At 41.9% G+C, this 20,767-nt stretch overlaps 1 protein-coding gene across 4 annotated transcripts in view; it reads right to left on the reverse strand.

The window, feature by feature from the left end:
- Positions 1–459: 459 nt before the first annotated feature.
- Positions 460–20,767, reverse strand: part of LOC149153543 (uncharacterized) — a 387,251-nt gene continuing 366,943 nt past the window's right edge. For 3 of the 4 annotated variants that reach the window (XM_089440848.1, XM_089440849.1, XM_089440847.1), the window contains one exon: positions 460–776. In XM_089440848.1, the coding sequence (XP_089296974.1) occupies positions 673–776 (104 nt within the window). In that variant the 3' untranslated portion in view covers positions 460–672. Of the gene's footprint in view, positions 777–1,344; positions 1,585–20,767 lie in introns of all 4 variants that reach the window. The other variant, XR_016262915.1, reaches the window with a different exon arrangement.

A 20,767-nucleotide genomic window follows, 5' to 3' on the forward strand; every position in this document is an offset into this window, starting at 1 on the left:
CATATATACCTTTCCTTCCAAGATAACAAAAATTATCATAAATACCTATGTACATATTCATAAAATATATATATATATATATATATTTTAAAGATCATATCTTTAGAAATACATATACTTACACATGAAATATAATATCAAAATCATTAAAAAGAAGTGTGTGAAAGAAGATGGGAAATAAGTATTTGATTTTTAAAACTTTCTATATTGCTAAAAATAATAATTTACAACTTGAATTTAAAATAAAATATTTCAATAATTAATATTAAATTAAATAAAAATATTAAATTTATAAAATATAAAATTTTTAAAGATCATATCTATTAGAAATAGATACACTTACACATGAAATATTATATCAAAATCATTAAAAAGAAGTGAGTTTGAAAGAAGATCGGAAATAAATGTTTTATTTTTAAAACTTTCTATATTGCTAAAAATAATAATTTAGCAATTGGATTTAAAATAAAATATTTTAATAATTAATATTAAATTAAATAAAAATGGTAATAGAAAGAATTCCACTCAATCTTATTAAATTAAATAAAAATTGTGATAGAAAGGATTCCACTCCATCCTAAATTATGCAGTGACATTTACAATTATAAATGGGAGAAGCTCGACCAGAACGTAAAATTGAAGATTTTCATGTCCGAGAAGTATTTGCCAACTTCATAAAGACAATTTTGCCAATTCCTGAAAGACTCTTCCTCTATGCTCAAAATTGTCAAATTCATCGAAACTGGCACACCCCGGACTTAACAAGATAACATCCCCTAGACCGCCATACAGAAAATTATTTTTATCACTAAAAGGATTTGCAAAAACATTTTATGCACATAAATTAAAGATGCTTGAAAATGGAAAGAAAAATGCATTCAAAAGATTCAAATTACCATATCGTTAATAATAATCATAAAGAAACTTGAATAACAACTAACAACACGTTTATTTTATATTTCGAGTTATAGTTTTACTGACAAACTCTGAAAACTGACATGTTTTTAATTTTTGAATATCATATTAGACCATTTTTTTTTGTTATTGAATCCTCCATGCTAGTATATATATCCTGTTTTGTTCTTTATGTTTTTGCCTTTTTCATTGAATTCTTGGTGACACCACTATTTTTTATTACTTGAAATGCATTCAGAGCTGGGATACTCAGCTTTTACAGATTTAATGATGCAGAATAATTATATTTTTCTTATATTTCAGTTATGTCTTGAGATAAGTTCGGTCAAAAACACCACGATCTACACATACTCTCTGGCATTCGAACAATTGAAGAAAAGGGAAAAAAAATGCAAGGAATGCCAGGGTCACCAGCAATTTAACTCTTACCAAATTAATACACTTTACTAGTCTGCGATTGTATGTCAATTCGTCCAATCTTCCACTTTTCTTCCAGGCCTGCAATGCCGCTATTTGGCATTTGATCCAGCTTGTATTCAATTTTCCCTTTAAAGGCGCTATAGGTGCTTGACCATGGGAATTTTCTGCAACTCTACAGATCCATGATCATAGAGATTGAAGGTTCTATGCATTCCTTCTACCAACACCACAGGTCTTGTATTATTTTCCCTGTAACCACGAAGGTTTCTGGTTCAATTCCTCATGAGGAGAAATTCTTTAGCATGTTCAGTTGTAATATCCTAGGGTAATTTTTCGTCCTAGGGCTTCTTATTCAGACTAGGGTTTCCAGTAGAAGAGCAACAGGAATTTATTCATTTACACAACAGCAGATATTTCTTCATATAATATACAAATCAATCACAGTAGACATGCACAAATGATCTAATCAACAGCAGGGTGAGGTTCCTCAAATCCACAATAGTTGGATTAACTGTCCAATAAACCAAGGCTGTACACAGCCAATAATACTGTTGCCAGTGTAGATGAACCAGATCCATTATAGATTCAATTTAACTAAGTTCTGTAACAGCTAATTTACCCTGTTTTCCTACACGGAACCTGGACTGTCCTTTTTAATTTTCTAGTCGAATAAGGTATTCACAGTAGGCCCCGTTGTCTGCAGCTCAGAATATGTGGCCTCTGTCTCAATGTGCGAAACAGATATGCTCCAATGACTATTGACAGAACAACGAAAAGAGTGTCTAGGTAGCGGGGATCATCTCCATCGAAACTAGACAAAAGATTAGGTAGCGTGGGATCACCTCCACTGAAGCTAATCAACGAGAAGGGGCCTTAAACCCTCAGAGCCTCAGCTCAAGAAAACAGATATATCAAATCCAAATTGATGATCCTAAATGACTCCAACTCTCTTTTATTTATAGATTTCTCCATGGGGTTTCATCTAATGCGAGGGGTTGCAAGTGCAACCCCCAAATTTGGGCTTTTCGTCCCAGCGGACCCAAAATCTACCCAATATTGCCCCAAACATTGGATAATTTGGGTTTTCCCCCTTTATCAAAACTACAAACTTATGGGGTTGGATAGGCTATTCTATCCTCCCATGGACAATTAATCCATTGGGGACATTATAGTCCTCCTTCCCTGACATTGCTTGCCTTCATGCAATGGCTTATCTTGGTGCCTCAGAGCTGTCATACCGAGCATATCAACACCCCCTTTTTCCTCTTGCAGTCTGATGATCATAATCCTGGTGGAAAATATCATCATGTGATAGTAGCTGTTCCCTCTTACTAGATTATAGGTGGAAAAAAAACAGCTGTATATTGCTCCTGATGTAGTTTCTCCTAGTGTAGCAATAATCTTCCATGGTATTAATAATAAGTGGCATAAAATTGATCCCTTTGCTGGAGATAAAAATATCGCAGTAATTTCCCCATGCTTCCTTTGTTTGACTGCTATCTTCACATCCCTTGTAGGTGGCCTATTTCCCTTTTTGTTTTAAGAGATGAAAAACCTCCCATTCTTATTGACCTGACCTTTTTTTTTTCATAGCATTTGTTATCCAAAAATAATTTGCAACACATCGAACTACAACATCACTTTTATGACATAGTTTGGCATATAATGTAGGGACATGAGATCCTCTTGGAGAATCAGTGGCCTTTGTATCCCAATCCTGTAAACAGTGGCTCTTATATGATGCAGAATATTTGTGCAGGGAGAACTTTGTTAATATTTCTAGCATCGGATGTGTTTTAGCCACGGAATTTGGTGGAGAGGGTAGAATACATGAGATCTCCAAAACCCAAAAATTGTTTCTGGAAATTCCACTTAGAAGTGTCTCAATAAGATTAATAATCGTTTCTAAAATATTTCCAAGTCTAAACGTAGGGAATATGGTTAATTAATCAAATGTTAATTGAGATAAGGTGAGAATCATCTAGAAACTCACACGAATCGACTTCAAAATGATCCTAGCCATTGATTAAGATTTAATCTTGGCCATTGGTGCTCCAACAGTGGACTATAACAAGAAGACGATGGGCACTTGAGAAGACACTTTTGTAGTTCGATTTTCTTGGCAGATCGATTTCCAAAGAGAAACAACAGTTGTCGGGGAGCCAGAGATCGAAGCAAGGTTAGTGAGGAGCAGAGATAGTGATCCAGAGGAGGTTTTCCAGATACGGAGAGACAACAACAAGTGACATAAGTGATCCACGCCGAAGCAACGCAGGGACTCCACAGTAGCTGAAGTAGAGTAGTTCGATTTAGATGAGGAGGAGGTCGATTAAGTTTTCAGAGGCCAAGAAAGTCTTAGAGAGGCGTTGGAGAGTCACTTACAGCAGCAAAGGAAAGCTAGACGATTTGCTCGAACGCAAATTCAAGCCACACGTGTGAGACACAACATAAAAGGGCTTATGCTGGGGTTTGGTCGACCAGTTTTCCGTAGAAGCCAGTGTCAGGATTGCTTGTGGGGTGAGAGACTTTTTCTCTCTAATTATTTCTATCAGATACTTGCTGATTGGATTGCTAGTTGGGCATCCATAGATTGTACTCATATTTCACTGTTGCATAATAAAATAAAACCCTCATCTGCTGCACCAGTTTCCCTGCATTGGGTTTTTCCGGGGACTTTTTTCCAAAAACAATGGTGTTAATATTTACGTGTGTGTGCTAGCATTTCTCAGTTCGAGTGCTATTTTATTTCCGCAATTTTTATTTGTGAAGGTTGCAGTGTGTTTATTTCGATGTTGTTGTAGCAATAAACTGAATAATTAATTTATCAGTGAGAAGAAATAATACCAGCTGCTGCAATAGGATTTCAGTTGTGAAATTTTCACAAACTCAACATTTTCCTTGTTTATTTCCATTGCCACATACTTGTTTTCATGCTTTTGATGGTGCTTCTTACAGTCAGTATGCCTTGTTGTGTTTCCTCTGTTTATAAAACTGCCCTCAACTTCAGGAGAGTTTGCTGCTGCGATTAGATTTCCTTTGAGGTCCTTGCCATTCGTCTTTGACGTGGTTTTTCTCGCTTCCTATTCCATATTTGTGTGATTTCTGATTTGATGGTGAAACTCCAATGTGCCTTCAACTGGTTTGTCATGTGAAGCTCTAATGAGCTTTTCCTTGAGTGCAGATCCAGGGACAAAATATAGCTGATCTTCATAGAAAATGATCTCATCTTTTAGCTTGTACCTGTCATCATGGATGAGTCCGTCCAACAATTTGCAGGCAAACTTATTTTTGGAGTATTCCACTAAGAGGTGTGCTCTCCAATCCCTTAAGAATGTGCATGTGTCATGTTCAACATTCTCTTTGCACCCCAGCTCATACGGTTGTAAGTTGTTACTTGATGATCTGGGACTTGTATTTCTACAGGCCGCCATGCATGTGACTTCACCTTGCTTGGGTATGACCTCCATTTGCTTGTCTGTTACAACTTGGGGGCCACCATTGGTCATGCCTCTTAGTACTACCTTGCTTCCATTTTGGTTTCACAATTCAATTTCCATCGCTTGGTAGTTCATTACGAATATCCCTAGCGAGTAAAACCATTGTACTCCCAACAACACATTAGTATCTGCCAATTCCATCACACAAAAACTATTGCACAAAACTTCTAGGAACCTGACATTTCAACATGTACTGTACCCAAAACTCTGAAACTCAGCGGAAACTTGATCGAAACTCGACCATTATGTAATCATCTATGGGAGTTAATATAGACTTGGCTTTCCTTCTAAATTGTCATCTATAGATCTTATTCCCTTTTTTCTTGCAATATAATGCATTATTAACTTATTTATAAAATTATTTATATATATATAAATATATATGGCATTTCAGCCAACGTTTCTGCCAACATTTCCATTTTTTGGAGGTGATGTTTCTAAAAGTACCCGTTTCGGAAACTCCGAAATGTTTCGGCGTTTCATGCAACTTAGCATAAAAATCATCAATAAGTGTATACTTACCTAGTGTGATGCTCAAACATGGAACTACTTGAGTGCATGTCATATGATACCCATCAATGATCTTCACTTTGGGGCCTTCAAAGTCTTGGGTAGGGACCCCTCTCCTTGCCACTATGGCTGCATCAATGAAGTTGTATGTTACTCCTCCAACGATTAATGCTATGATTTGTTGCCCTCGTATAGCACCCTTGATTTTGAAGACATGATATTTAGGGCATTGTTGTGATCTAAGCCGCTCCTTCCTTCCTCATGGGGCAAGCGATAAAAGATCAATCCTCAAGGGAAGGTAACCAAGGCAAGTAATGTGCTGATGAAACCCGGTCTGGTCTTGACTAACCTCACTGGACCCGGTAGAAGCCCAACCCTCACAGGATAAGACTGTTACAAGCCCTGCCTAGACCATACCTTACCAGCCCTCATTGTAACAAGTAGCAGGCCAGCCCTGAACTGACCAGAGTGGCAACAATACCTCCTTCAATTCTTGGATGAGGATTCTTAGCCTCTTTTAGGGATGGTGCTTCTTCAAAACTACTAGGATCCTTGCTTGGTGTCTATGCTGTATCACTTTCATTGTCGCTATTGAGCAATACTACATTGTAGTGAATCTTTCCCTTTCCCAAACATTGGTGACCAGGTTCCCATGGCTCTTTACAACTGAAACAAAGCTTCTTTTTTCTAAGCTTGTTTCGAGCTTCTTCATTGTAATGTCCCAAACTAGGAAAAATAGTGATATTGTAATGACCCGCCTATAAATAAAATACAAGTATTAACATACATATGAGACCTCCATATGGTAGCTAAGTATGCATGGACCCGCATGTATCGCACTATATGTAAATTAGTTACTACAAAAGGAGATATAAATTAGGTAATAAATTAATACCTCACCAGAGTATCATATATATCATAAGTCCTTAAAACTAGTAGAAAATGTTAATTTTAGAAGTACAGATTAAAATTTACAATTTAAAATTAATAAAATAATAATACAAATTAATTAAAATTATAAATTTTATAAATTTAATTAATTCATTAAAAAAAAAAAACTTTATTAAATCAAACTACGTATCCAAATAAAAATCAACGAAATCAAATGAGATTTGATTTCATAAAAGTTACACGTAACCAAAATATTGACACGGAGATGAGAAGAAGGCAGTGGATGAGGAAATAAAAGGAGAAGGGAAAAACCATTTTAAGGGGGAAAAACAGCAGAGTTGAGAACAATTTTTGGATACTATAGTACAACTATGAAGGGAACTTGAGTCTTGATTATACTGAAGTTTTTGGGCACGGGGGAATCAGATTGCTTCAATAGGAAAGCTTTCTGAGACTGAATATCAAGGTTGTATTCACTTCGGCACGGAGGTTTTGGCTGTTTTAGTAACATAGTTGGACAAGAATTACAACAGAGTAGACAAATTTGTAGCAGAGCAGACAAATTTACCGCAGAGCAGACAAGTTGGTATTCATTAAATTAATCTTTCAAATTCAGTATTTAGATTTTCATGTTCTGGTATTAAATAAAGATAAATTTACAATCAGGGTTCGTATCGATATGCAAAGCAAACAATAAAAACAACACCATAAAATTGAAACATTCAGTGCACACCTAAGTTGCACGAAATGGGGAAACGGGTACGAGTTTCCGAAATGGGCATCAGTACGAAACGTGACCCCTCCAAATTTTGGAAACGGGGAAACGCAATATATATATATATATATATTAGGACATTTAAGAAATATGTGCAATCATAAAGCATATATGATACATTCTAGTTTATCACATTATGATTAAATTGTCAATTGTCAATGCATAAACTATAAGTCTCTAAATTCACATCACATTTACTCATGAATGATCACATAATGAAAATAGCAATATCCAAAATCAGCCACGAGAAATTTCTAATTTCTTGTCTCATGCTTGATTGGGAGTCTCCTCCTACATAGTCGAACGACCTTAGTGCTCTTGATTAAATACAAGTTCCATACCCTAGTTACCTACGTGCTCTTGATTATTGGGAGTCTCCCCCGCATAGAGCACTTGGTTCTCTTGATTAAATACAAGTTCCATACCCTAGTACATGACAAAATCCAATGGAAACATTGCAATCCCGCCAATCCTGAAATCCTGAAAAATAGATAAGTCTACTGGATTTTGAGTGAGATCTAAAATTCTACTTTTTCCATATGAAATCCAATGAGGGCAAAAACACTCTCAAACATCCCGAGTCATTTCATGGTAATGTTAAAAATTTAAGTAAAAGGATGAAAATGAAAAATAAAGGAGAATGTCACTTTTGAAAAATAAAGGAGAATGTCAATTTTACTTTAAGAATTTAACATTACCATGAATTGCATATCAACACTAGGGCCATAGGCTTGAACATTAGGCTGCCCCACTCAAAAAATCCTCTTTTTTATAACTTGAGAGGCATCTAAAAGCATCCAGAAGACATTTTAGTCGCCCAATTAAAAATTAGTAGCGAAAAAATTAAAAAAAATACAAGAAAAAGTCAAGTTAGAAGAGGAAACTCCACCGTATGGCTTGGAAACGCGTTTCCAACAGTACTGGCCACGTTTCCTCCTCGAGAAATGGGCCAGTACGGGTCAGAAACGAGTTTCCAGGCCATACAGTACGAGTTTCCTCGTTTCTGGTCGAAAACGGACCCTTCTCCAACATTTCCTGCAACTTAGGTGCACACCCATAGAAAGTCTAGAAATAACCATTAGCTAGGCCATTTTATTATAATCTGGGAGCAAAGTACAATAATGTCCAAGAGGCGCACCTGGACTTGCCTCAATGGCAAGCGTGATCAAGTCCAGGTGATAATATGTCAAGCCCCGATGGCAGAAATCGTTGTTGCAATGATGCCTTGCGTTGCCCTTGTGAAATTGTGTTCTCTGCTGCAAAGACACTGCTGGAAACACCACCTTCGGTGCTCAAAAAAATTTCGGGATATTAACCCCAGGCTCTCCACCAAATACCCAAAACAACCCACGAAGTAATTGACCAAATGTTGACCTCGAAATTTCAGCCCAAATTCCCTTAACTCCTCTAGCTACTCGCTGAATTGGGACCCCTGTTTGACCCCTCAAATCTGCCCAGAAAATTCTGCCAAATTAATCTTGGCCTCTCCTTAATAAACCCAGAAAAACCTAGAAAGTGTTTGGCCTGGTTTTGACCCAGGAAATTCGGCCTCCCAAGAGTCACGTCCTCCTTCAACTGCTGAAAGGTACGGCCTACCTGTAACTCCCGAAAGAGCCCTCCAAAACACTCCCAAATAGCTGAGATAATTTTCACCCAATTACCTCTTCTCTCTCCCAACAAATACTCACTCCATGAACTGACCCCCAAATTCCCACGTGTGCCCAGAGAGAAGCTTTTGCACTGGCCCTGGATGCTGCAACTCACACTGCTCTCAAACAGCAAGCTCCTGCTCCCAAAATCCCCCAAAGGACTAGTGTCTCCCTGTACTTCCTTCACCAAAAATTCCTCTAGCAATTGCACCTCGGAAGACCCCTGAAAAAGATCCTGCGTGTTCCTCTACTGCATCCTCCTGAAGTACGCACTGGCTGAGTGACAACTGAGATTAATGCCCTAAATATGCTCCAACACTCCTTCGGAATGGTAGAATGGAACCTCACTAGGGTGGCACTCGTAGTCCACCGAAGAGAGGGTGAGTTCTCTGCTTGGAGAGCTCATTGCTAAACAACAAGTGACTCAACTAAACAGCTCGAGCAACTAAGATTGAGTTCAATAGGCAAAAGATGCAAAATGAGGCTGAGCCTCCTCTATTTATAATTCGTGGGCTTCTTTTCCCATGTGGGCTCTCTCCAACTACCAATTCAACTTTCCCTCAGCCATTCGAACTTCCCTCTAAGGTGGTGCATATTTTCTCTTGTGGGTGGTCCCCACGCTATGCCAACAAAACATTTCGGTCCCTTTTTCCTTCCTAAGTCTTTTCCAAAAATCACATGGGTCCCATGGCCTCCAAAATTGTCAAAATTGTAGAATAGATAAACTTGTAACAATTTAATTTAGGAAGGGACATTACAGTCCTCCCCTCCCAAATGTAGCTTGTCCCCAAGCAACTTCAACGTTGGATGCTCACGTATATGTTCACCCACCCAAGTGGCATCCTCATGTGACAAGTTCCTCCAATGCACTAGAAAATTGCTTGTCCTCAAGCAATGGCTGAACAATTGCCCTCTCTGACTATGGATCCCCACTGTCACTACAAACTTCACCAGGGTCCCAAATGTGCCATTGGATCATCCCTGACCATTGTACTATCCTATAGTGAAGGAGTCCCTCGATACCAGGATTCCAAGCCAACTTGATCAACGTGAAGCACCCCTTGCTCCACTCACTATCTTGCTAGATATGGGCGTTAGAACCCCTCTGTCTACCACCAATAAGAAGAGCATCTTGACAATGTAAAACTCTGTCCAAATCCTCATGAAGCTGCCCTACCGAATAGTCCACCCCATGCACTTTGATTGTGGGCCCCTGAAGATACAACTCAATCGCTATGCGAATGAAGACTCTCCTGCATGAGCTCCTCTTGCAACCCTTTTACTGGCCATCTTGCCATGCTGATGAAGTTTCCCACGCCATCAATGAATCACTGAAACTCAGCAGAAAATCTGGATGACCCTCTTCTGTAGAGACCAACCCACCCTTACGGGTAGCTGAACTGCTAAGTACTGTGATGCTAGGGCCCCATGCCCAGCGTAGCAAGAAACTATCTTGTTGACCCCACGACACCCTGGTCATCACTAATTGTCTAGCATGCTCGTACCAGAGCCTCCTCTCGCATAACTCTCGGCCACAATCTATGCGATGATCGAGGTTAGGCCCAACTTGCCAAAGCACCTCAATAGTGCCAGCGCCTATCACTCCATGGCTGGCCCCAATCCTGAGCAACAATCTGCCTCGCCCTATGGTGAGGGCTTTGGTGACTCCCCATGTGTCTGCCTGTGAATGAATCAATTTACCTGTTATCTTGACCAGGCTCACTAAGGAGTGGAGTATCCCCCCAATCGACTGGATCCCATAACCATACTAGAGGTCCACAACCCCCAATCCTCTCTGCCTGCTGCTGTGATATGCTATTAGTTGTTGGGACCCCTCTGTGCCCCGTCTTTGTCTCCTGTAGGTATCCAATAGGTAGACACCAAGCATCAAGAACCCGTGTCGCGAAAAACCAACTTCTCTGCGTCTACCAAATCACAAAGCAAGATCTATTATTCCAGCTTCTAATGATGTGCTCGGGTACTGTCGGACGCCTAGGCATCATCTTGCCAACAACGACTACCATCCCTTGCACCTCATGCTCACCCAACACCTCGAGCTGTCTAGCTGAAAATGCAACATGCAACTCCCTCTCGGTCGCCTCCCCAAGTGTGAACCTAGGGATGGAACATATGCTACCTTGAAAATCAACCACACCATCCCCAAGCCTGTATTCGACAACTCATGCACCTACCAAGTGTCAACGGGAGAGTCTCCTCCCGGCCCATGACACGAGGTGTCTCATCCAACTGCCTAGGGTGAGCCTCCCATGCCCTGTTTCCTGAATGGAGAGTGTCAAGGTTGCAGGGTTGCAGGGGAGGCCCCGCTCCGCCGCCCTCCCCCCCATGCCACCACTCCCAATTCGTGCTCCGGCCAGGAGCGACTCAAGAGCTAGTCGGGAGCATGCTCTCGACCAAAAAAAAAAACCGCTCCCTGGTTTTTTGGGAGCGTTTAGTATTTTTTGCAAAAGACATTTTGCAGTAATATTCCTTTTTCAAAGAAACAAATAAGTTTTTAGTGGGTCAGCCTAATGATCAAGCCTATAGCCCTAGTATTGATATGCGATTCATGGTAATGTTTGACATTCTCCTTAATCTTTATTTTCATCATTTTACTTAAATTTATAGCATTACCATGAAATGACTTAGGATGTTTGAGAGTGGTTCTGAGCTCATTGGATTTCATATGGAGAAAGTAGAATTTTAGATTTCCTTCAAAATCTAGCAAACTTATCAATTTTTCAGGATTTGGGGGATTGCAATGTTTCCATTGGATTTTGTCATGTATAGGGTATGGAACTCGTATTTAATCAAGAGAACCAATCCCTCTATGTACCTTGATGTTAGTGACATTGGTTGTCAAACTCCTCTATCATGACCCTCCTAAAAATGTACGCATCACTCAAACAAAATCTTGACTTGACATGCTAGAGGAGTTTGACATAATTTCTAGATGATTGTTGTTATATGGTTGAATTTATGTTTTTTATATCTAATTCATCATTCTACATGCTTTTGTTGACATATATGAATCAAAATATAAAAAATATAAAAATATATATATTATATAAATAACACTCCTGGAATCGCTCCCAAACTAGGAGCATCTGAAAATGTCGCTCCCGCTCCCAAGTAACCTTGGTCAAGGGGCAACAAACAAACACTCTGCGACTGCAGATAACATTGGAGGATGAAGGGTGGATATGTCCCAAAAGGGTATGATCAAGAGTTTGCCGGAATACTCAAGAGTAGTCCTGTGGATGACCCCCTCTATGCCTCGAAGATGCTGATAACCCCCTCGAAGCCTTGTCTCCACTAAACATAGTGTCCTCGGATGCTCAACAATGTCCTCATCGATCCTAGGTGAGTTGCATCCAATGGTGCACCTAATGCTCCCTCCCATAGGTCTCCTTGGAGGCAACGCTCCAAGAGCCTGCTGTGCCACACCATGTGTCACTACATACCAACAAGCAGCACCGCACTACTTGACATGCCATTGTATTCCGCAACCTATCCCTGTACACTGCTGGATACCCTAGGCTACGACGATACCATCCTGTATCGTCCTGTGTCCCACATGTGTCACTGCCCCTGTCACTCCCCACATGTACTCAATGCAATGTGAGGCACTCCTACTCCTCAATGCAGTCCAACATACTACGACACACCCCCATGCGTCTCCATGCCAATCCATAGACCACTGCTACGCTAGATGCTCCTACCCATCCCTAGATGTGATGGCCTAAAGTTGTGTCCATGTGCGTCGACGTGCACTTGATTGGTATCATCACCCCCACTGTCATATCACCATACTCTCCAATGAGTGGATCTCCCCTCCAAATCCTCCCCGAGAGACCCAAGAAGTGAATCTCCCTAGGTACCAATAATGACGTCACCACTGCTCTGCATCTTCCATGTCCTCTATGCCCCACACAAATGTGAAGAATCCCCAGCTCCATACAAGGCACTCTCCAGTGGCCTACCAGTGCCACCTCCTCTGACAAACTCCCGTTAGAGTATGATGATCATCCTGTGATCCCATGCACAACTGTCATACCAAGACAACCCAAGGAGTCCGCCCACAAAATGGTTGGCCGTTGGTACTAGCCAAAACTACCCTAGCAAATGTGTGTGTTCAGCTGCTAGGTCAACTATACCATCCAGATTGTAGCCAATCGATATACCTGGGAAATGATAGGTGGTGTTGGGATGGGGTCCCCAGGGGGGTAGAATTGAATAAACTAGTCATTTTTTGTAAAGAATTTTGTCAGTTTTGAAGACTCACCCATGAGCCGAGGGCCATGGTATTGTATTAGGAAAGCTATAAATAATTAAGTCTTAGTGAGTCTTAGAGATAACTTTGGATAGAGATTTGGGTACATTGAAGAGTTTTGTTGTCTTGAGCAAGAGCTAAGGCAGGAGGGCTCTGCTTCCTGCTCTTAGGTAGAGAAATGGAGGCTCTTGCAGTTGAATGCGTAGGAGGCCTGGGTAGAGTCCATAGCTGAGTGCGCGGACCCCTGCAGTTGTGCGCGCAGGGTAAGAAGAGTTTGTAATCGGTGAATTGAAGATCAATAAAGATAGTGTTTTGAAGAATTACTGAGTATTTCCATTGCATTTGTTTATGTTACATGTTGTCAATTAATGATATGTTCTCTGAAATATTGAATGAATGCCACGTGAATTCACTGAATCTGTCCTAATAATATATGAAATGAATGGTTATCCACTTCCGCGAAGTTAGAAGCTTTTTCTCTTATGTCCTCTGACGAATTAGGTAGATCTACGCCAACTCCAATCTAGGGTTGCTTGTTGATGTGTGAAAGTAGGTGAGTCAACTGTTTAAGGTCCGCAAGAACTGATCGTGGACCTTTGCGAAGGCTTGGAGCAGCTTTAACTTATATACAATAACGATCCCTAGAAGTCTATCGATTTGCGCGGAGGCAGATCTAAGGCGCTAGAAGACATCACACTAGTCTCTGGATGCAGAAACTTGGTTCTTGCATCCCCCAATACTACTTCGAGTGAGACTGCAGCATGCGCTACGCATGTTGTTGCTAAAAGGGCCAACAGTGTAGGGTTTTGTTGGTTGGCGCAACTAACTCTGAACCTGGGTCAGGACCCCCTAAGCCAACAAATGGTTCCGTTGTCGGGACCAAGATTTGCTTAAAGAGATGTTTGATGTCGCATCATTGGAATTCGACTAAGAAAGAGATTGAAAAGTGGTTAGAATCTTAGATCGAAAGATTCACGAATTTACAGCTAAAGAAAACAGGAATCTGCGCCTGTCAAAGGAGGATTGGTTGAATAGGTATCTGTATATAGAGGTACACAAAATTTTCTTTAGCACTTTTCCAATTGAATTATATGAGTGGTTAGCTAAATTGGTAGATAGTCAAGGAAGGTGGAAGCTCGACAGTCCTATAGTGTGGATGCCAAAATTGGTGCGAAGACTAGAGACATTCGATAACAAGATCGCACGGGTTGTCGATCACTGGCTTGATCGAATTCTGGGAGGATTTGTTATTGAATTTGCAGTAGACACATTAATTAGCTATAGCAAAGCAGAACGAAAATTCTTCAAAGGACCGCGAGGTAAGTACGTTAGGTCATTAAATAATTGGATTAAGATGTTGTTGTGTGAAAATCGGATAATGCCATTACCTTGATGTTCGGAGCTCCGCGAAGTTGAAGATTCTTAAGAAATCATGAAGAATCAGGACCAGAGTATAGCCCATTGATTGGACCTCCTTCAAGTAACAATGAAGGGGCGGTACAAACTACGCCATGAAGCATTGTTCAGCTAATAACTCAGGGTATTCCTAGAACACATCATCCATCCACTCCACCTCCACCTCCACCTCCACCACATACACCTTCACCCACACCTCCACCTCCACCACCACCATTCAACATGGCGAACGCAATGAAGATGTCGATCTTCAAGGGCATAGGAAGTGAAGATCTAGAGCAGTTCTGGTTTGTTGCGAACACTGTATAGACAGCACAACAAATCACCAATGATAATATAAAGAAGGCGTAGTTGGTTACCGCCTTGCAGGATTGCACGCTAACCTGGTACATTAAGTATTGTGCTAACAATCCTCATGCATCGCTAGCAGAGACTCAGACAACTTTGAACAAAGAATTTAGTAAGCCTAAATTTGAGGCGCAGTCGGTTATTGAATTTAAGGAGATCCTAATGAGAGTCGAGGAGACACCTTGGGACTTTGATCAGAGGTTGAAGTGCCAGATCAGATAGGCTAACATGCAAATCTCAGATAGCCAGCATCGCGACTGGGTTATCTTATTGCTTTTGCCACATTTAAGAATTGCTCTGTCACAACAGAAGATAACAACACAAGCAGAAGCCTTGGAGATCGCGATGAGGCTGCACGCATCACCTATTTAGGATACGAACCTAGGGGTACAATAGATCCACTCGCAGTTAGCGAGCCTACACCTAGAATTACAGAGTTTGAAGAAAGAAAAGGAGACTAAGCCAAAAGTGCGCACAGAGGTTTGGTGCTTGAAGTGCAAGGGTCACGGGCATGATAAAGATCATTGTCCAGTATACACGAACTATCTTATAGGGGGAGGGCTAGCCCCCCTGAAGCCAGAAGCCCCGGTCAGGCCAAGCACGAGCGCTGCGCTATGGTGGGCCATTTGTCAAGTCACTGGGCAACATGCGACGAATAACTGCCACTTATTTCAAAAGTTTGTTCAGGCACCCTAGCAACTGTTTTGTAATTTCTGTAAATCTGTGGGCCATGATGAGCGCCACTGTCGAAGCTATGAGCTGATGATGGAAAGAACCCCATGCAGGCAAAAACTCGGCCTCCAAATCAAGGCGCAGGAGAAGCGCGCAGTGGTTTTCAAGGTTGAGGAGGAGGAGGAGGAGGAGGAGGAATGGGTAGAGGTTGTGGTCAGCTTATCTACTACAACTATGGACAGCCGGGGCACTTTGTGTGAGATTGCCTGAATCCTACACATCTTTCGTGTCAATACTGTAGACAATTTGACCATGCCATAGAAGAATGTCCGGTGCTAATAGCTAAAATGCAAGAGAAGAAAACGCAGCCTTAATAGCCTATGCAAAATTTACAAATGATGAGGGCTGAGCCCTGCGAGGAGGATCAGAGCATTAATATTGTACTAAGAAGCGGTATGACGACTGACGCAGATAAGGGTAAGCAACTTGAAGAAGACGATGGGTCCGCAAAGCTCCTGAGAAAGAAGTCGCCTTTGATCTTAATCGCGCTAAGGAAACATTCATGGAAGCAAAGAAGAGCTTCATTGAGGCCTCCACCTCAGGAAGCCAGGACAAGACACCAGAGACTAGTGTGACACAAGAGGTTGATCCTTCTGTACTCACTACATTTTTGGAGAACTGTATGAAGTTACTACGTGATAGAAAGGTCGTGGAAGGATTGCAGGACTTAATAGACAAGTGCGCCAATAAGGAAAAGACTCCTTCAAAGCAGCGCATGGTTAGAAAGATCGGTAAGCATAAGGCATGAACAGGATGTGAGATGCAGCTAACAATGCAGATAGGCGATTATGAAATGGACCAGGTCATTTTGGATCTGGGGTCCGATGCGAATGTTCTACCGAAATATACATGGGAAAGGATGGGGAGACCTGTGCTGCAGTGGTCTCCAATTCAGCTCAGGATGGTGAATCAACAGAAAATCATCCCCATGGGACGATTATATGGAGTAACGGTTGATATTGAAGGTGCGAGTGCATTAGCAGACTTTGAAGTTATTGAAATTGTTGATGACAATAACCCTACCTCGCGCTCCAAGGAACCAACTCGACTATTGATAGGAATGGGGTCATTAATTTGAAGAAGAGGACAATGTCATTTGAAAGGAAGTCGCTAAGGGTTATAGTACCACTGGAACTTGCGGAAGGGGGGCATTATACTGAACCAGTCCGCAATTACATAGAAAGTGTCGATGAGCTGGATGAAATGTACAAGATAACATTGCGAGATCAGGATTGGATCAATCCAATGGCGGATGGACAGATCGCATGGGACTGGGAGAGTTCATGCACTTCTGACTCAGATGAAGAATTAGAGCATTGGCAAAATCACTTACATGAGGTATCTACATTGCGATGCAATATGATGACGAAGTCACTGTGTGGCGTTTCGTCGAAGGTAAAGAAGTTACCTTGTTATGATGGTTTGACTGAAGTAGATATGTTTCTAGATGAATTTGAGCGCGAAGTCCCTAAAGACCACCGTTTTCAAGTCTTGGAGTTGGCGCTTCGCGCTACGCCCGCACGATGGTGGGGTACGCATAAGGATAGTTTTGCTGGATGGTGAGATTACAAGAGAATGATGAAGTTACGATTTGGGCATGCTAATACAAGAATGACTGAGAAGTATAATGGGAAGGATGATCCACGCAATCAACTAGCAAAGTGGACTAAGGCGTGGGGGACAGAACCACAGCCAGAATGGGTACATATATTTTGTCATACCTTGGATACAATCCCCATGAACTGGTACCTCGAAACAGAGCTCCACCACGACACTGCAGAGTGGGATGTATTGAAGGAAGGTTTCTTATTGACTTTTAGCTTCGAGGACGAGTTTGCAAGCATTGATGAAGCGCTTCAAGAAATTAAAGCGGTTATCTTCAGGACACCGAAGGAACCTATGGAATGGAACCAACTAGATTGGAGTACCTAGCTGCGCCACGCATTGGAAGGCTATAATGTGATCGCTGAAGAGGTGGAAGAAGACTTGAGAAATATCAATATCCCGGCAACAAAAGGGCATTGCGAGGTAGAAGGATCGCCAGTAGAGAACCCAAACATCTCTGCACCTTTGAAAACAAGACAAGTAAACATTGACACTGAGAAGAAACCAAAGTTCGCAAAGATTGGAGATTATCGGGATGATGCTACAGTAGAAAAAGTTGTTGAATTACTTCGTGAATACCAGGATCTCTTCCCCACTAAGTTTTCATATTTAAAGGGCATACTTGGTGAATTGGGCGTTATGAGGATCGCATTGAAGTTGGACGCGAAGCCTGTCAAACAAAGGCCTTATCGCCTTAATCCAAAGTATAAGGAAATTGTTCGCCAAGAGGCAGGCATTATAGAACTTGTTGAAGAGTCTGATTGGGTGACACCAATGGTAGTCCAAGAGAAGAAACAAAAGGGTGAAATAAGGATCTGCGTAGATCTGCGGAAGCTTAATGATGCATGTGTACATGATCCATTTCCGACACCGTTTACATATGAAGTGTTAGACAATGTCGGAGGGCAGGAGGCCTAGTCCTTTATTGATGGGTTTTCCGGTTATAATCAAATTAATATTGCCCCATAGGATAGAAGCAAAACCACCTTTGCGACAGAGTGGGGGTGCTTTCAGTACATTGTTATGCTATTTGGATTGAAGAACGCACTTGCAATATTTTCCCACGTAGTCATAGCAGCGTTCAAAGAATTCATCCATAATTTTCTGGAAGCATACTTCGATGATTGGACTATGTTTGGCTTGGTGAAGCACCATGTCGCAAGTCTGCGTCTTATGCTGGATACATGTCGACGGTATTAGATAGCGTTGAATTTGAAAAAATGTATATTCTGTGTTGCTTTTGGGATCTCGCTGGGCCATGTCGTGTGTAAACAAGGCTTGATGGTGGACCCTGCAAAGATTGCTGTGATTGTGAACTTGGAGGCCCCTAGGAACGTCAAGCAGCTGCGCGCGACGCTGGGACATACGGGATACTACAGAAAATTCATTAAAGCAGAATGGTGCGAGCCTACTCAATTGGATGTTGGAACAAGCAAGGCAGGAGAAAGCTCCTCCACACAGAGTTCTCTAGCGAAAAAGAAGAAAGAACAAGAACATGTAGCAGCACGGGAGAACGCTGCCCAACAGAAGAAACAAGAAGTTGCTGCTAAGGCAACTGCGGAGAAAGAGAGGGCTGTGAAGGAGTGCACTGCTAAATTGCAGGTTGAGAAAGAAACACACGATACAAAATTGAGTAACAAATCAGCCTCGCAGCGCACTGATGAGCAGGAGCTATCTGCATAGGGCGGCGATGGGGGTGAAGAGGTGTCCAGAAGAGGACCAAAGAGGCGGCCACAAGTTTGCAAAAGAAGCGGAAGTTAGATAAGAAATCGTAGGTGGACCCTCTCGTGCTAATAGAGGGTGATTTAGATGAGATCGGCGACAAGGTTCGCGATACCACATCTGAACTATGGACACACTTCGAACAACAGTATATGCAAACACTAGGCAGTGTCCAGAAGGATCTGCACGAGTTGTAGATCCAGGCCAGTCGGATCCAGGCGAGCGTGGGGCAAGCGAGCTAGACTCAAGCGAGCGTGAGTGTTCCAAAAGTAGAATGGCCCATGGACTTAAGGGTCATTCCCTTACCGAAGGATCCTTGTGAACTGATAACCACGATGACTGCGCCACGCTCAAAAAGATCAAGGATCTGGGAATCAATGTGGCCACTGCCGCTCTCGACCCTCCACGCATTGCATCAGGGGGTCTCCAATGAGTTGCAAATCCAGGAGCAGCGCGCCCTTGCGGTCCTTAGTGAATGCAAAGTCAACAATGAGCAGATGTACGAGGAAAAGACAGGGATTGAAGAAGAAAGAGGAGATGCAAGCGCATAGCACACACCTAGAGACAGTAATTGAGTAGGTTGTCAAATAATTCCAACATTGCATATCCCAAACGATGCATAGGCCGAAACCAAAGTCAGGAAGTTAGTTGCCGCGGTGTGTGATGCCAAAGATGAGGTTGGGCGAGTCACTTTTAACTTCCAGATGCAGATATCCGAACTCAAGCTCAAACTTAAACCAACCACAACGCCAGAAGTTTGGGAACAAAGAGGCGCAGCTATAAAGGAGTCCATGGGTCAACTAGATATCACAGTACAGGGTTGTGACCGGTAATTCACTTAGGCAATGGGCCTATGGGATACACTGCAGGAGGATCCTACATTGCAATGGTTGAACACAGAGATAAGGGAAGTGCAACAACAATATGATGAGATCAGTACGATGGCGCAGACATTGGCGCCAACCCAGCGCTTTGTGCGCTTGCAGGAAGGCAAGGCAAAGTTGATACAAATCTAGGAGTTGCAAAAAAAGCAGTCCTTGCTAAGAGACTGGCTCTAGCCTTGGACAGAGGAAGCCTGCCAGCTTTCATAGAACATTCATGAGAAGCTGAAGGCCATGCAATAGACCTAGAGGACTACGCAATTTGTAGTAGAAGGGTCAATCACTGAGAAACTAGTCCAGGAGCTACAACAAGCAGTAGAACAGAGTACCACGGAGCTTTAGGCATTGACCAAGGCATTCAACGAACTTCGCCAGAGAGTGGAACAACTAGCTGAGTGACTCGACGGCGAGTCACGATCTTTGTGTTGGGGGCCCGTTGGGATGGGGTCCCCAGGGGTAGAATTGAATAAACTAGTCATTTTTTGTAAAGAATTTTGTAAAAGATGTAAAGTCTCCGCGAAATGTGCATGCGGAGCGCGCAGATAGATAGGAGTCAAAGTAGTCTTAGCCCCTTGTTTTGATCGGTTTTGAAGGCTCACCCATGAGTCGGGGGCCATGATATTGTATTAGGAAAGCTATAAATAATTGAGTCTTAGCGAGTCTTAGAGATAACTTTGGATAGAGATTTGGGTACATTGAAGAGTTTTGTTGTCTTGAGCAAGAGCTAAGGCAGGAAGGCTCTGCTTCCTGCGCTTAGGTAGAGAAAGGGAGGCTCCTGCAGCTGAGTGCGCAGGAGGCCTGGGTAGAGTCTGCAACTGAGTGCGCGGACCCCTGTAGTTGTGTGCACAAGGTAAGAAGAGTCTGTAATCGGTGAACTGAAGATCAATAAAGACAACTTTTTGAAGAATTATTGAGTATTTCCATTGCATCTGTTTATGTTATATGTTGTCAATTAATGATATGTTCTTTGCAATATTGAATGAATGCTCCGTGAATTCACTGAATCTGTCCTAATAATATATGAAATGAATGGTTATCCACTTCCGCGAAGTTAGAAGCTTTTTCTCTTATGTTTTCAGATGAATTAAGTAGATCTACGCAAACTCTGATCTAGGGTTGCTTGTTAATGCGCGAAA

The sequence above is a fragment of the Pinus tabuliformis genome, chromosome 9, assembly GCF_031772625.1.
Source record: "Pinus tabuliformis cultivar Carrire ecotype Pingquan chromosome 9, CPIR1, whole genome shotgun sequence".
In the NCBI taxonomy this organism is placed as follows: domain Eukaryota; kingdom Viridiplantae; phylum Streptophyta; class Pinopsida; order Pinales; family Pinaceae; genus Pinus; species Pinus tabuliformis.